Source organism: Balearica regulorum, chromosome 8 (assembly GCF_011004875.1).
Source record: "Balearica regulorum gibbericeps isolate bBalReg1 chromosome 8, bBalReg1.pri, whole genome shotgun sequence".
NCBI lineage: Eukaryota > Metazoa > Chordata > Aves > Gruiformes > Gruidae > Balearica > Balearica regulorum.
This window is the reverse complement of record NC_046191.1, coordinates 11,201,121-11,217,168: the sequence shown is the minus strand read 5'-3', so window position 1 is coordinate 11,217,168 and position 16,048 is coordinate 11,201,121. Positions and strand designations below refer to the sequence as shown.

Genomic DNA, 16,048 nt, shown 5'->3' with positions numbered 1-16,048 from the left:
ATTTTAAATTGAAAAGGTGGGAAGCTGTTAGATTCAGGATTTGGCAAGGGGAGTTTGTTTGTTTTAAACAGCTTTCATAGTTCAAAGATTTCTTTCTGGACTCCAGTTATCAGTCAGAGATGATATATCAATGTTATTTCAGAATGTGCCTGAAAGCAATAAGGATTAATCAGAACAACTTGGCTATGTCATTCTTTAAAAGTTTGTAATTCTTCCATCATCTCCTTGTGGCTTTAATTAAAACCCACCTAAATGGCATTGCTGATTTAAAAGTTTAAAATGTTTTATCTTTCCATCTGTTAATTAGCCTTACTACTCAGTGTACTGGTCTGTCTTGTGAGGAATCAAGATTGGTTATATTATTTGACAAAGTAATACAATAGAAAAAAAAATAATCTTTGCTCAAGTAACATATCCTCCCCTCAGTCATCAGTGTGCATTTGTATTTATCAGTATGTATCTATTTATTCACCCTAGTAGAAATTGATTTCTAAACACTTAAATTGTACTAGAGGGCAAGCAGCTTAATGTAAGCTGTAACTTAGAAGACATTTCATCCTTTTGAACATTGACCCTGTATATATGTTACAGGTTTATCTACTGTAGGTAGCAATATATAATTCAGCAGCTGAAAGTTAACTTTATTACACTATTAAAAAAAGGTTTTGCTTGACCTGATTCATGTTTCCAGCCTTCTAAAGGCTTTTTCAGAGCAGACAAGCCCAGACAGATCTCACCTCTTATACAAAGGGAACAGTGGTGCTTTGTACACAACAAACCCCAAAGACCTCCCTGATACTGCCTTGCAAGTCCTACAAGGTAGATGTTTCTGAAGAGAAGCAGTGTGATCAGCAATACCAGCACAGCTTCTAGCAACACAGGGTAAAGGGCTAAAAATTCCTATGTACAGTAATAAAAACCAAACAAACAAATCATACTTGAAGAGCTCAAGAGCAGCAAGAAAGTTGTTCTAATGCAGCAGCTGGAATTTCCTGGCATAGGAAAACATAATTTTCTGCTTTCCTTATTTCAATGAAAGAGTAGGGCAGGGGCAAAACCAATGCACATACTCTGTACTCCAACAAACTTGCGAATTTGGGAAACTTAGAGAGCTGTTGCAAGCTACGGGAAGAAAGAAGAGCTCCCTGGCTATTTTAATTTGTGATAGGTGAGGTCCAGGACAAAAGCCACAACGGAAAAGTGACTCAGAGCAACATTTGCCTCTTCCATCCCTGTGCAGTCCAGATTCTGCTCAAATGGAATAGAAGGTTCTTCCTCAAGGCAGCAGTTGTCCAGCACTCGGGTCGTGCTGCTGAGCTTTTTGCATGATCATATGTGATTACATTTATAAGTATTTGCACAAGTAGGTTTATAGTTGTTGGGGAGCCTTAAGTTTTAGACTTCCTTGCAGGTACTTATTTTAAAAAACCCAACACATTATAACAGCAAATTAAAGAAATTTTAATCTATCACTCATACATGTCAGTTTTTACTGGTTTTCTCTGGTTGCCCTAAAAAGCATTTCCTGGCTGCAGAAAACCCCAGGGCTTTGCACATCAATTCAGCTAATCAGCTGAGCTATACAGCTTAGCTATACAGCTTACATTGTTTGTTGACCTATTAAATAATAAAAAAAGTTATATAAATGTTCATGTCTAAGAGTAAATTATCACACAGATCACCTATTATTGAAGCACAGCGTGCTTAGGAAGAAATAAGAAAGCCTTATCTGTTCACCACCTTTTTCCTTCTACTAGGTAAGTGGTAAGTGAATTACAGCATGCCCCACAATGAAATCAGCATTTTAATGGCTTGATCACAAGACAGTAATTTCCACTTTCAATTCAGGGAAGGGATGTTTATTATACAGGAAGCAGCATTTGACAATAATCACTAGGAGAAAATCTTTTTTCTTTGAACACACCAAATTCTTACATGAGAATATAAGATCAATCACTTAGCCTTTGTTCATGAGTACAGTTTTATTCTGAATTTTACCTGAAAATTTGCTGAAAAATTGCTTTGAATCATGCATCATGTGTTTGGATGCAGTATGATTTCTGGAGTCTACAGGTGGGAGCTGAGATTTCCAAAGTCAAATCTTACTTCTAAGCCAAGCCCTTTACAGCTTATGTAGTCAAAACACTTCATAAACATGAGTCAGATGTACCACTGTTCTGGTGAAGCAAGCTCCACTGTACTAAAGTGAAATCAGAGAAGTGAAGTAGCTTGTCCAGAGTAAGTACCATAAACTTTTTTAGAATTAACTTACGCTATCTTGTTTCAAGAGCAGCAGTCAACCCCACCTGCTCACATCCCACCTTTATACCGCTCTCCCCTTGAGCAAGCATGTGCATTTGTACTAATACAAAAGGAGAGCGCAAGCTTGGGGCAAAAATAAGCATCAAGAGCACAGAGAGATGAGACTGCTTCGTTCAGCAGCAGTGTCGACATGAAAACAAAGCCTGAAAAATCAGTAACAGACAGGAATAAAAAGCCTGTTCTGAGACTTTTCTTACAAACACTCACTTGGATGCAGTGCTGGTATTGGCCCAGCATGGCCTGGTTGGGGGGTCCCACACAAAGTTTTGTGCAGTAAAATTTTCAGAACTTGCCTCAACTTAAATTGTGCAAACTGGACATTCTCAACTTCAGCTGAATTTGGTGAAAGCTCATGTTCTCTTACTTCATATAAACCAGTTTACTATACAAAGGTACTAGCAACCTCTGTTAGGGGATAACCCACAAAAGAGATCTATTTCCTTGGAGTTTTCACACTGAGGAGCCACGAAGGTATCTAGCACAATTTTACTTGAATAACTAGCAGAAATTTTACTCCATACAGCACATTGCCTATAGCCTTACCGATATTAAATCATTTGGGTCCAACTTTGCTTTTTTTGGAACACAGGCTAGGGATTTGGAGGTTTATCCTACTTTCCAAAAGGCAGCATATAGAAACTTTAGAGTAGTTTACTGCCTGCTCTTGATTTGTTTGTCCCCTCTGTTTGTGAGAGCAACTCAGAATTCTTTCTTCACAGCTCAGTAGGTCTGTACACAGTAACAGCTGGATTTTGTCAGCCCGAGGGCCAGCCAGTGTCAATAATATACAACTGGTTATGATCAGCCTGAGCAGCCTGCAAGAAGCTGTTCAGTGTGCCAGACCTGTTTGTTTGGCATGACAGAACACAGAATTGCAAAAACACAAGATAGACCTTTTTGCAAGAGGAAGAGAAGTGTTATAAAAACTGCAAAGGGCTTTCTGGGTTATCAGAATGTACACTGCTTTTATAGGTAAGCTCTTCTAGTCTCTTCTGTAAATGCTTTAAACTCTATCTTCAAAAGCCAGAGGGATTTAGAGAACTCCAGTGTAGGCCTCTCCCCTTCAAGAAAGATACTCACATTACAGCAGTTGAAGGCCAGCTGGAGGAAGTCAGGGGGACAGTCTCCCACCATGTGCTGGAAGGCATCATAATCTAATCCAAAATTCTGTACAAACAAAAATACAGCACAGAGATATACATGACGTATGCTATCTGGCCCAAAGCATCTTCTTTTCAGGCGGTCCCTACATCAAGTTATCAGGAATAACCATGAACACCATCTCTCAGCAGCCACATACAGAGGATTTTGAGAAAACTTCATGCACACTCCAAACTGCAGCATTCCCAATGGGGATTACTTGATACAAGATACCTGTAAGAGAATGAGCTGACTTCAAAGCCCATCCTTCTTCCTGGACTCAACTGCAATCCATTGCACTTGAAATGTTGCCCGTGTGGATCTGGAAGCAATATCTTATACTATGATGTTTCACTATAGTGACCTTCACAGTGTAAATTAACAGCCTGCTATAAAACCAGAGGCTTCACTATGATGACAATTTATCAACTAAAATGGTTAATTTTTCAGTGGATGGTAGACTGGTTATACAAATTATCCAGTTCCTTAAAGACACTTCTATAAAATCTGAAGGGCAGAGAAACAAAAGGATCTCTTATTTACTGCAGTTCAAGACCTAAGCAATTTTGCGCTTTCAGAACTGGAGGGCAATAGACAATTTGGAAGACCCTCCATAGAGGGCCAAAAGGTGCCCTGCAGATGGCACTCAACCAAAAGACAACTGAAGCAAGTAAGAAGTATCTTGTTTGATTAGTCAATTCTAGCTCAGATCCACAGTGCTTAGCACAGTATGCAGCGAGCTTATTTTAGCTGCTGCTAACATAGCTCCTGCCCCTTTCACAAGGAGGGGCTGCTTAGTGGATGCAGTGTGCCAAAAGTGCTCTGTTCTGAATTTGGCAAGAAGTCTACATGAGCTATCATTCTACAAAAGGAAGGTCACTGCTATGCTCTCAAAGTTCTGCCAGTTAGGGGCAGAAAGGATTTCCCATGAGGACTGCAGCTAGACAAAGTCTCCGTGAAAGCGTCTTCGATGGTGCTTCTTACAATAACAGCACAGAAGAACAAAAGCCTTTTACAGGCTATTTTTAATGTTAACGCCTATTCATCGTATCTTTGGCAGCAATGCTAGAAGTTCTAAAGGCCAACCATTATCATGACATACTTACCACCTCCCACCAATGTTATAAACGTAACCACTTACCTCTGTGCGAGGGAGATAGTCTGGATCTGCCTGTATTCTCGCTATAATCTCACACAGAATTATACCATAGGAGAACACATCCGCCTGAGAGAGAAAAAAATAAATAGCCACGTGGTTCAGCTATGAATACCCAGTGTTCTTATCTGCCACTGAGCTTCTCCTTACCCCAAATGGTTATCATGAAACAACTAAACCAACACCACAGCCTTACAACGCTAATCGACTGCATTGCAGCTAATATTTTCCATGTGAAAAAACACATGCTCACAGTAAAGCATTCTTGTTGCACAAATAGCAATAACTTTAAAAATCTTTCAAGAAAAAAAAGAAAAAAACACCAAACCACTCTTAATTCAGCAGTATAAAAAAAAAATCCTTCCTTGCTTAAAGAATGGTGAAGTTGCATTTGATGCCTTTCAGATGGGAGTAATTAAAAACATAGCCAAAACATGACATGCCTATATATATCACTGTGCTTAAAAAGATGGTTTTAGAATACACATGATCACAGCTTATCCAGAACATTAATGCTGTTTTTAAGAAAAATTACATTTTTCTCTTCTCACAGTTCAGTACCTCTGGAGAAAACAGTGTCTTTCCCAAAGCTTGAGACACCTAGTAACACCGCATACCAGCATCAATTTCCATGACACTTAGTAATCACTTATCTGACTACTCCTGGAGCTGCACAGTTCCTCTGTTTTCCACCCACCTGGATTTATCATTTAATAAAATTTAGGAAAACATGGAATACAACTCTACAGAGCAGAAGCCAGCATCTCTCAGCCCTTAGATATCAGGCAGGCTTATACATCTCCTTTCATGCTGATGAAGTATGAGACCTACTTCCTCTTTAGTCCTCCATGCCCTAGGGTTAGTGAAGAATGTGGCACAATAGATTTGGGTACTTTAGTATTAATTTAGGTCAACTGGAACTCTTAAAAAATCTTTGAAATTATAATTACTACATTCATTACTGAGGTAGCTACTGCCTTTCTGCAAGTTAAAAGTATCACAAATTAAATAGATTATTGACTACTAGCTATAAAAAGGTACAGGATATGGGCTTTATCACAGAAAAACTGCACTTGCAGGGCTGAATTAGACTTTGTTACACATGGGAGAGAAAATCCTGTATAAAGAAGAGCTTGATTGAAAATACTATTTCTAAAATTCCAATGTGATCTGATCCTCCTTGGAAAGAAACATTTCCCAATGCCACAAATAAGAAAACTTAAAAATACCTTTGGAGAACATTTTTATCCAGGTAAAGGATAAAGGTTTTACCTTGAGAAATGTTGAATTTTTATTTTTAAATTGTACCAGTTTACATACAGACCTTTTACTCCTACCCAGCTTTCACTAACGTATTGTCAGGACAGCAACCTCACTACACTTCTCATAAGACTTAGTTAAATTAAGTTGTGTTAGGTCAACCAGCCAATACCATATTTCTGCATGTGGGGTGTTTCAGAATGGAAATAGCATAGTAGTGACTTATGCTAAAGGTAATTCTATTTCCATATAAGAATCCACACCATGAATAAAAATATTAGCTATTCACTCACACTCTCCCTTAGTCTGAATGACCTACTGAGTACAGAAACATCAGAAATGAAAATAACATAATTTTAATATTATGAAAATTCTACACTTTGTACACAGCTATTGAAGAGAAACATCTGACAACTAAAGTCCATTTATATCACGTACCTACCTTTTCATTGTAAGGTTCATCTCTGAGAACTTCTGGTGCCATCCAGAAAGGTGAACCCACCACTGGTAACTTCTCACTACATAGATATGGGATAGATGGGAGGAAAGAGGGGAGGGGGGTGTGGGGAGAGAAAGAACCACCATTAATTAAATGCTCAGGCATTGCTACTAACTTTCCATAACTCCAAGTATCTGCAGAAACTTTTACCAGAGGGAAGTCGATACAAGTGAGTTCCATAACATACTGGACTGGTTTCCTACTGGACTCACTGGAACATTCAATAGCCGGAGAAGTTGAAAGAAAAAGAAAGCTTCAATCAAATACGTATATTTGATTTCCAGTTTCTAAATAAAGATCACAGGTGTTCAATAGTTTTGGTTTCCAAACTCTGGGCAGACAGTGCTCTTTCATCTATACATAAAAAGGTTTGTGGACATCAGTTTTGGGCTAGATGTCAAGTTCTCCATTCACACAGCAAGACATGCAGGCATCCATCCCTACGCATATACCAATAAGCAGCTCTGAAAGTATTCAGCATAGCCTGCTTGCAAACTGTTTTGTTGGTTTTGTTGTTTGGTTTTTTTAAGTCAAGATTGATCAGATGAATCCTTTAACAGGGAAAAATTAGAAGTAATCAGAATAGAGCCAATTTGAAAAATTTGCAATTTTGGCTGAATACTGGGGCCATAAGAAAGGCCTCCAGCTTGTCACGCAGCTGACCTTGAAGGAATACCTATTAAAAAAAAAAAGGGCCTCTGAAGGCCTCAAATAGCATGGCTTGCTAGCCAGCAAGGTGGAAACAACAAAACTGCATTTGAAAATGGAGGTAAGACTAGATCAAACCAAAATGGTGGCTAACGTAACAATTTTATTATGTTGTTTGGTTTTGTATCAAGCTACCTTACTTTCACCTACAGTTTTCAGGGCATCTCAAAACTGGGTATTCAGAACACCTTAAGGTACCTGTGGTGCCTTCCTGATTTTTGTGATGGGTTCCTGTGAATACAGCTCAAGCTTTCAGCACCTTAAAGGGCAGAGATTCCACAGGAGTGTACAAGATACACATTGGCTGTACTTATCAGTAGTTTGGAAATTAAAATATTCACTTTGTTAACCTTTTAATTCAACATTTCATCAACGTTAATGCCAGCCTTCAGACCTCCCAAGATACAGTTTTAGTATATCTGCAGTTTAAAAACAGTGCATAGCTGAGATCAACTTTTATTGTTTTCTTTGTTGTCAAAAGAGCTAGAAGGGTTTTATTTATTTTACGCAGAAGCATACACTGGAGAAAATCTGACAGCACATTTCACAGTCAGAATACTCTGAAATACACGAGTCAATATACAGAAAGAACAATGAAATCCTTGTCATTGATCTCCCTAATGGAGGGATGACAAAAGGACTATTTCCAGTTGTGACAATAGCTTGGTGACAGTCACCTGTGCATTCCTCAAATGAGTTAAGATTATAATTTCACCCTAGGGAGAGCAAAACGATGAGCTACTGTTAGACAGTAATTTTAATATCTCTTTGTTATAAACCTGGATCCTAAGTAACCCAAAGGTTAAAGAGAATAATACAGGAATGCCACTGAATATTGTTTATGAAAATGGAAAGATGCTGATTAAAGTTGTTTGGAATCAACAGAGGACATTTATTATAAAATCATCCCAATCCAGAATGCTGGGCAGTATTTTTGTGTTTGCTTTATTGTGTTTTGTTAGGCGTTTTTTTGTTTTGGTTTGGTTTTTTTTTTTAAACCAAAATTCCCAAGTACCTGCTTAGAAGATCTACTGCAAAGCTTGAGTAAATCTTCACAGCTTGAGTAAATCCTCACTGGAGCATTTTTGAAGAATAAATATCACCACTAAGTCTATTAAAATGGACAGTAATTAAGGCTAGAACCTTTTGGCCATCCAGCCTGCAGTTCTAGACTGAAGACTGAGAATATTTTTTGTACATTTTGTATCAGAATGCAATAATGGCCTCACAGATCCGGCTCAGAGCTTCTGATCTGCAATTGCACTGCAACTCTTGCTGTATTTTGATTAGGTCACGTACCTGTGATCAGGAATTTTCTCTGCTAAACCAAAGTCTCCCACTATCGCTGAGTATCCATTCTCATCATGTTTTATTAAACAGTTCTGGAAAAAAAAACCAAAAACAAACAAAACAACAGAAGAGTTATTGTCAGGGCATGAAACTCATATACCATTTGTTTTATTTATTTTTAATCTGGAACAAGATTACAAGATATTGTTTGGAAGACATTCATTTATTAAAAGCTTTTGTCTGAAAGCAACCACCCTTTTCCCCTACCCTCCCCCCTGCACAATCACATGACTGTCAAACTTCAGATGCTGCAGACTTACACTTAGTTAATAATCCACTTAAAAACTTGCTGAGAAAGCAGGCGGCCACAGCCAGAATGTACTCAGCTAGGTTCTAGCAAGAATTAAGATGATTTAGTTCCCTTACTGCTCAAGTATGCAATACTTGCTGTTTGCTATGACACCTTATATTTTCTCTTTACAATTTGCCCGTACTTGACCAGAATGCAAGATCAGAGCAAACTCTAAATGCCTTTCTATATTTTGCTACATTAATTACTGAAAAGGAACTCACTGCTTTGCAGTAAATTTTCATCAGACAATACAAGATCTGACAAAGTTCCATGTGCTTTTAAAGTCTCAAATAAAATTATTTATTCTACAAGTACATCATAAAATATGATTCAAGGGGAAAGTCTAGTAGGGAAAAGCTGTCAATCCTTTCCTTTCAGATATGCCCTCCAGTGTCAGCAAGGAAGGCAATTTAAGGACAGAGATAATTGTGGTCTCACAGCATCACATCATATGCAGGGTATTATCGATTTATTTTTGTTATTTATTTACAACTCAGAAACATGCTTTGACCATTCCACTACCACATCTTTTCCCTTCTCACTGAATGAATCAATAGGTGACTTCCCCAAGGTTTTTTCTGTCCTGCAATAGGGTGGAGCAAGACAGAGAATTCATTCCCTGACCACATGCCTTGCTCTGTATCCTTCTGTACGCAGTACAATAGCAGTGACAGGCAACAACACTGCCGCCGACTCCTACAGAGTGGTACCCTGCATTAATTAGCTAAACAGCAGGAAACACTTTCTAGCTTTATTGTGCTTGGATGTAAAAAAGCCCCTCACTGACCCCAGAGCATTAGCTTGTCTGTATAATGCAACTACCAAGAAAAGTGAGTCTCTTGTCTAAAAGATCAAGTTCAGGTCATCACTGTTTACATTATTCAGAGACGATTGTGGCCCAGGCCGTGAAGTGAGTTTTCTTCCTGCCAATTAAGAAGTTAAGGCAAGTTGCTCCTGCGATGATGTAAAGAAAATGCATGCCAGTCTCTTGAAACACACGCCGGGCTCCTGAGATGCAAAGTTTTATTTGTTTAGCATGACTCAAGTATAAGTACAGTTAGTTTGGGGATTCATAAACATGTACCAAGTTAAATCAACCATGCTTGCCCAAAGAGCAGCAAAGCTTCTCAGTTACGGGCTTTGTTATCTTTTATCAAAGAGCACATTCATTCAGCTTGCCTCTGTTTAAACATTTGGTCACTGTAAGTGGACTTAAAACTGAGAAGGATAAAACTTTTCTGAAAAATCTTACTCAAATGATTCAGACAAGTGGAATTCTATTGTGTACCACATGGAAACAAGTCTATGAGGACACTAGAGAATTTGCAGTATACAAGAATGCTGATATGAGTTTATGCAGCAAAATATCAGGGTTCTTTTCTGCCATATTAAAGCCATCAGCAATTAAAGATGATTTGTAATTTGACATTTTTTAAAAACCCAAACCTCTCATAAAAGAATTAGTTTTAAACTCTAGATTTCCTTCTTGCATCACCTTTGACTATTTATATTTTGTTCATTTTGAGTAGCAAGACTGCAATAGTTCATTCTGCCTTCTGGGTTTTGAGGATTAGGGTTATTCTCCAACAACTCCTGGTCTCCAAAATTTCAGGGGAACATTTAAATTCAAACTTAGAACTATTTTCAACATATCTAAAAATCTGTAGAAACATTTCTACCAACCTTAAGATCTGCAGTAATTTCCCGGGCTGCTTTGATACCAAAAGGAAGCTTAAATGCAACATCATCCTGACAGCAAGTTTTCCTTCAGCTTCGTACAAGTATACAATCACATCCCATTAGACAGCAACACATCATCAACTGCAGACGAACAATCTTACCCCCCACCAAGCCCCAGGCAGTCTCAGGTACAGCACTGAACTAGTATACAAGTAGATTATTCCTAGATAAATCATATATTAAACCAGTAGTGCATCCAATCCAGCTGCCAAGTAATGCTACCTGACAGCTCTGAGCTCCTTCCCGGATGAGCAGGAGCTGCCTGCAGCAAAGCTGGTTCCCTTTCGGTGCAGGTCTTACAAGAAACCAAACAGAGCAGACATCCCACTGCTGTGGGGTCCAGAGGTCCTGCAGGAGGGGCCAGTACACCATGACAAGGCAATGCGGGAAAGCCTAGGGCTATGTTTCTACTGATCAGTTGTTCTGCTGTGGTGGGCTACGCAATGTTAAGTGACAAAGAAGGATGCTAAACTATTCTCTCTCATTAGTGGAAGCTTATCTTTTGTCTGCATATGAAGAAGTGCCAAGTGTGAATTTAAATTCATTAGGATACATATTCCAGTACAAGAGTGACTTTTTTATTCACACTTAAAATCAGCCATGGGCAAGTGATGCGCACCAGACAAAAAAATGTCAGTGTCACTACAAATGCTCACTGTAGTGAAACTAAACTGATTTAATTCAACTGGGGCAAGTTTTTGTGTAGCTACACACCAATTTCCTGGAACCCAGAAAGGATGGCAGCCTGTTCCTAGCAAAATCAGTAGTAAAACCCTTCTATGGATACTAGCATGGTCAGATGTTACCTTCCAAGCCTCTATCACTCATTCAGTACAAAGTTTTGCAGACAGCAATGCTTCATTCTGTGCTGAGATTCTCAAGGTGTTCAAAGCCACCCTCAGCACCACCATACTCCTTGTCCACCCTTCCCAACCTAGTAAATCCATTACACAACACTGCACCAAATCCACAGCACAGATAGTTTAGTTACCAGATTTAAGATGCAATTCATAAAAAGGTGACTTAACATAGCCCACAGTAACTGGTAGTTCACATGCATTCAATGAAAGACATTTCTAAGCATTCACATTCTACTCCCAAGATAAATCAGGATCAAAAAGACACAAAGCTTCATTATAGACTAAAAGGTTAAAGAAAGCTTTTAATTGTAAGCTAGAGGTGGTATCTTAGCAGGAAAAGTACAGTGGAGCATACTGCACTGTTTCTACTGCAAAGTGATACTTCTCAGTTTCTACAAAAAAGAAAAATATGTATCAATTTGGTACGAAGGAAGATTCATTAATAGATTTTGGCACACACACACACCCCCCAGTTCAAACCCCTCTCTAGTGCAAAGAGCCTCTCAAGAACTGCCTACGAGATGAAATGCCAAGCAGCTTTACAACACAGGCTTTAAGAAATCGCTCTCAACTTACTATTGCGCTATTTGTATAAACTGCAAGGCAGTAAAACATGATGACCATCCCAAGCTTTCTTTTTAGACCTCTACAGTCAGGGATGTTCTTTCCTTTGGCAGCTCATATGGTCAAAGAGGGCAGTATTTGTCTTCAGTTGGGTTCTCAAGATTTTTTTTCCCCCTGAAATGGGGACCCCATCAGTCCTTCCTGAGGCAGTCTCTTAATAGAAGCAAGGAGCTCTGTACATGAGCCCTAAAGAGTTAACAGAGCTGTTTATGCCGAGACAGATGTGAAAGAACATAAAGACCCCTTTGTGTGTTACAGGAGCTTAACATCTGCTTTGCACAGCATAATCCTACTAAGACAAATGCAATATTCTACTCTCTCTTTTACATAAACAAAAACGAAAATAGACTCAAGAGTTTCAGAGTTAAAAATAAGTTGCTTAAATGAAGAAACCCCATCGTTTTATTTTACAATATGACATACAAGCTAAACTCCTCTGAGATTTTATTGCACTCCAGAAAATACAGGAATGCTACTGCAGTGTCATTTGCAACCCTCTGGTAACTGTTACTGAATTAAAATACTTAAAGGCCAATTGAAATGCATCAGCTGTTTTTAAAGTGCTATCCCCTAATTGACAATTAAACATACAACAGGAAGTTTACAATACTAGATACACTTTTGAAACTAAATGTTTAAGGGACAGGCTCCCTTTGGATCCCAAAGTACCAGTAAAAGTTTAGCATTGTGACTATCCTTAGAAATAATAATCTGTAACAGCTAATTTTTTCAGTGCAAGCCCTCCCCTGCAGTGCAAAATATCCAGGCAAGAGCTTACTCTAGTACAAAGGGAACCTTACAACAGCAGCAGCAAGTATGAGACTCATCAGACAAAGATTCTGTTCATTGCTTCGGTTTTATTTTGTTTTATTTTGTGTTAAACAAGCAAACAGCATACAAGGTAGGAAGTTAGGGTATGTCACTTTCAAGCCCAAAGGCAGTGAGAATTTATGTTACATCAGATAATCCACAGTAATTGCTTACATGCATAATTCTGTCCTGGAGTAACTCGGACTACTCCTCTCTCAATGAAAGAGGGGTGAGCCATTACACATTTACTGTGAAGTGAAAGCATATGTTGGCAGGAATGTACACACATATATATGTGTATATATAGGCCTAGAGATTAGAATTTCTTCATAGATTTTATCATCAATAGAGCTCATGATGTTCCCTAAAACTGCTCACAACCTACTACTGATTATAAGACACTGCTTGCAATTGTACATAATTCTGCAAAACTAAAAGGCATTTGTTTGGGGGTTTGCCTGTTTGTTTTTAATCAAGAGCTTTGCTAGTGGGTTTCTGGGGAGGTGTTCAGCAAAGACAGCTCAGCTGCTTGGGAGACCAAACTTAGAATATGTGTTGCAAGCAAATTTTGAAATAATGAAAATAAAAAATCCTCAAAAATATTATCCTACTATATCATACCCAGATTTGGCATGTTCTCAACTTGAAACATGACAAGACCTTTTGCCACCTCTGCAAAAAGTAGACTGAGACAGGACATCAGCTGTGTGGGGAATCTGAAAGAGTGAATAAGGTGACAAGACAGAGCAGGAGTCCAAGCTAGGGGCTGGCAGGGACCAAGACCAGGGTCCTGAGCTAGGTTCTTGAGATGGGAAGAGGATGGGGAAATCAAGGACTACGAGGAGGACATAAGAAATGCAGGAATAGAAAACAGGGGAGCAGGGGGAACAAAGCTAACCTGGAACAGCAGAACAGAGGGAGAGCTAGAAATGGCTAAACATACTAAAGACCAGAATGCAGAAAGATAGCTTGGATAGCATCAAGCAGGAGCAATAGAAAGAGGGTAACTGTAGTCAGCCAGACAAGGAGATTGAACAATAAGGTTGGGGGGGGGGGGGGGGGGGGCAGGAACTGGGAGCAAAGAGAAAAAGCCTTTAAACAAGAAGGAAAAGCCTGATGAGAGGCTGGCATTGTACGCTAGCAGAAAGGTTTGGATAGTCACAGAGTAGATGCGATCGGTCTTGGAAAAATGCACAGACTCCTAGATGCCAAGGAGTCTCTCTTACTGTTCTGTCTATTCCTGCTCCATAGCAAAACTAGGCAATGTGTAATGGTAATACTAATTAACAGTAGCAATAAATACTGATTAAAAATAATGTATTAGTATTCACGTATTAGTTACATGTCCTCCTATGAGGACACGCTGAGAGAGTTGAGATTGTTCAGCCTGGAGAAGAGAAGGCTCCAGGGAGATCTAATTGCAACCTGTCAGTACCTAAAGGGGGCCTACAGGAAAGATGGTGAGGGACTGTTTATCAGGGAGTGTAGTGACAGGACAAGGGGTAATGGGTTTCAGCTGAAGGAGGGTCAATTTAGATTAGATGTTAGAAAGAAATTCTTTACTGTGAGGGTGGTGAGGCACTGGCACAGGTTGCCCAGAGAAGCTGTGGATGTCCCATCCCTGGAAGTGTTCAAGGCCAGGCTGGATGGGGCTTTGGGCAACCTGGTCTAGTGGAGGGTGTCCCTGCCCATGGCAGGGGGGTTGGAACTAGATGATCTTTAAGGTCCCTTCCAACCCAAACCATTCTGTGATTCTATACTGTATTAACTAAGGCAGCAGACACCTCTGCCATGAACGTCAAGCTTCTAACCCCACAAATGATGTGTATAATGCCATTGGGTTTTTTCCTTTTTTTTTTTGTTTTAAATTGGTAGAAAGTTGCACACAACATACACTAATCAAAAGTTAATATTGCACAAACGATGGGATGGAAAACTTCCTGTGAGAACATTCATTCTTCCCCTTACACACATTAAGGTAAAGTCTTTAATTACATGATCAGACAGTTTTCCACCTGGCACCCACCATTTTTAGTGCATGCAATGGATTCACACTGACAGTGAATTGGGGCTGTACATAAAACACTTGGACCACTATTTTCAGGACTCTGGCCACTCTTGCCACAGAAACAGTAGAGTGAGAGAAAGGCTGGGAGGAGATGAAAAAGGCAGGCTGGGCTGAAAATGAAGATCTTCTGTCTTGTGATTAAATATTTGGTAACATTGCCCCAGGATCTGGATTCTGGCCTTCCTCAGCATCACAGGAAGATTCTGTGACAAGGAAGCTAATTTAACAAAATCTTTCAGAGATTCATGCTAATCTTTGTTTTCTCTGCCTCCAGGGGTCAAACCCGACAATTTTATAAGTGCTGTAATGCTTCTAACTGCCCCTGAGGTCAGTGAGCATATTGCCTTTAACTTAAACGTGTAAAATGCCAAATACTCCAAACAAAGTCTTAAAACACAAACCAAATATTCACGAATATTCTTGCTTTTAATCTGTTCTGATAAGGCTGAGTTTATTCATCTCCCTCATCTCAGAGATACTGTAAGAATAAATTCACTGATGTTAGGGCAGTCACTGATGTAAGCTGCCAAGGAAATGAACAGTGCTTCCAGAGCAGGGTTTGAATGCAATGCAAATATAGCATAAACAACATGTTGAAGGAACTCTCTGTGTAGTAGTAAGATCTTTGTTTTGAGGAGCGAAGTACAAAAGGATTTTGCTATATTCTTTTTGCAGGGTGGACACTTTTTCCCTGTGCCTTCCCATACACTGTTATTTTAATGTAGGTAACAACAGAAAGAAAGTTGCAAAACCAAGTCAGATTAAGAAAAACTTTATCACAATCCACTAGCTCCTACTGAAACACTTCCAATGCTTCACATTATGATTTCTGTTTTAATGACTGCATCTTCTATGACTATCAGAGTTAAAATTCATATACCAGACCTCCTTGAGAAACACTGAAAGCCAAAGAAAATCCTCATGATTCCAGGATGCAAATCCTCCTTGTGCACATTACAGCAAGCCCCAAATAAAAAAAAACAATTCACAGGGCTTGCAGTGATACAGATAGCGGACAGGGAACAAGCCAATGAGGCTGGTAGTCACAACCAATCTATGGCTTAATCTCTGTGTAAATCTCTTTACAAGAAGTCAGAAGTGAGGACACCACGTTTATTGGCTTACAAAACGTACAAGTCACCCTGCCCACACAGCTACTATCTGCAGGCTGGAAACAGCCAATCTGGCTACTCTTACCTTCTGACAGATTCCCATTCGG

The 16,048-nt window shown here is 39.3% G+C and overlaps 1 protein-coding gene across 1 annotated transcript in view; it reads right to left on the bottom strand.

The window, feature by feature from the left end:
• Positions 1-16,048, bottom strand: part of TESK2 (testis associated actin remodelling kinase 2) — an 84,268-nt gene that overhangs the window by 7,365 nt on the left and 60,855 nt on the right. Inside the window, exons 6-9 of the mRNA XM_075759536.1 lie at positions 8,385-8,467; positions 6,321-6,396; positions 4,604-4,687; positions 3,403-3,489 (exon numbers count right to left, since the gene is read on the bottom strand). Of these exons, the coding sequence (XP_075615651.1) occupies positions 3,403-3,489; positions 4,604-4,687; positions 6,321-6,396; positions 8,385-8,467 (330 nt within the window). The remainder of the gene's footprint in view (positions 1-3,402; positions 3,490-4,603; positions 4,688-6,320; positions 6,397-8,384; positions 8,468-16,048) is intronic.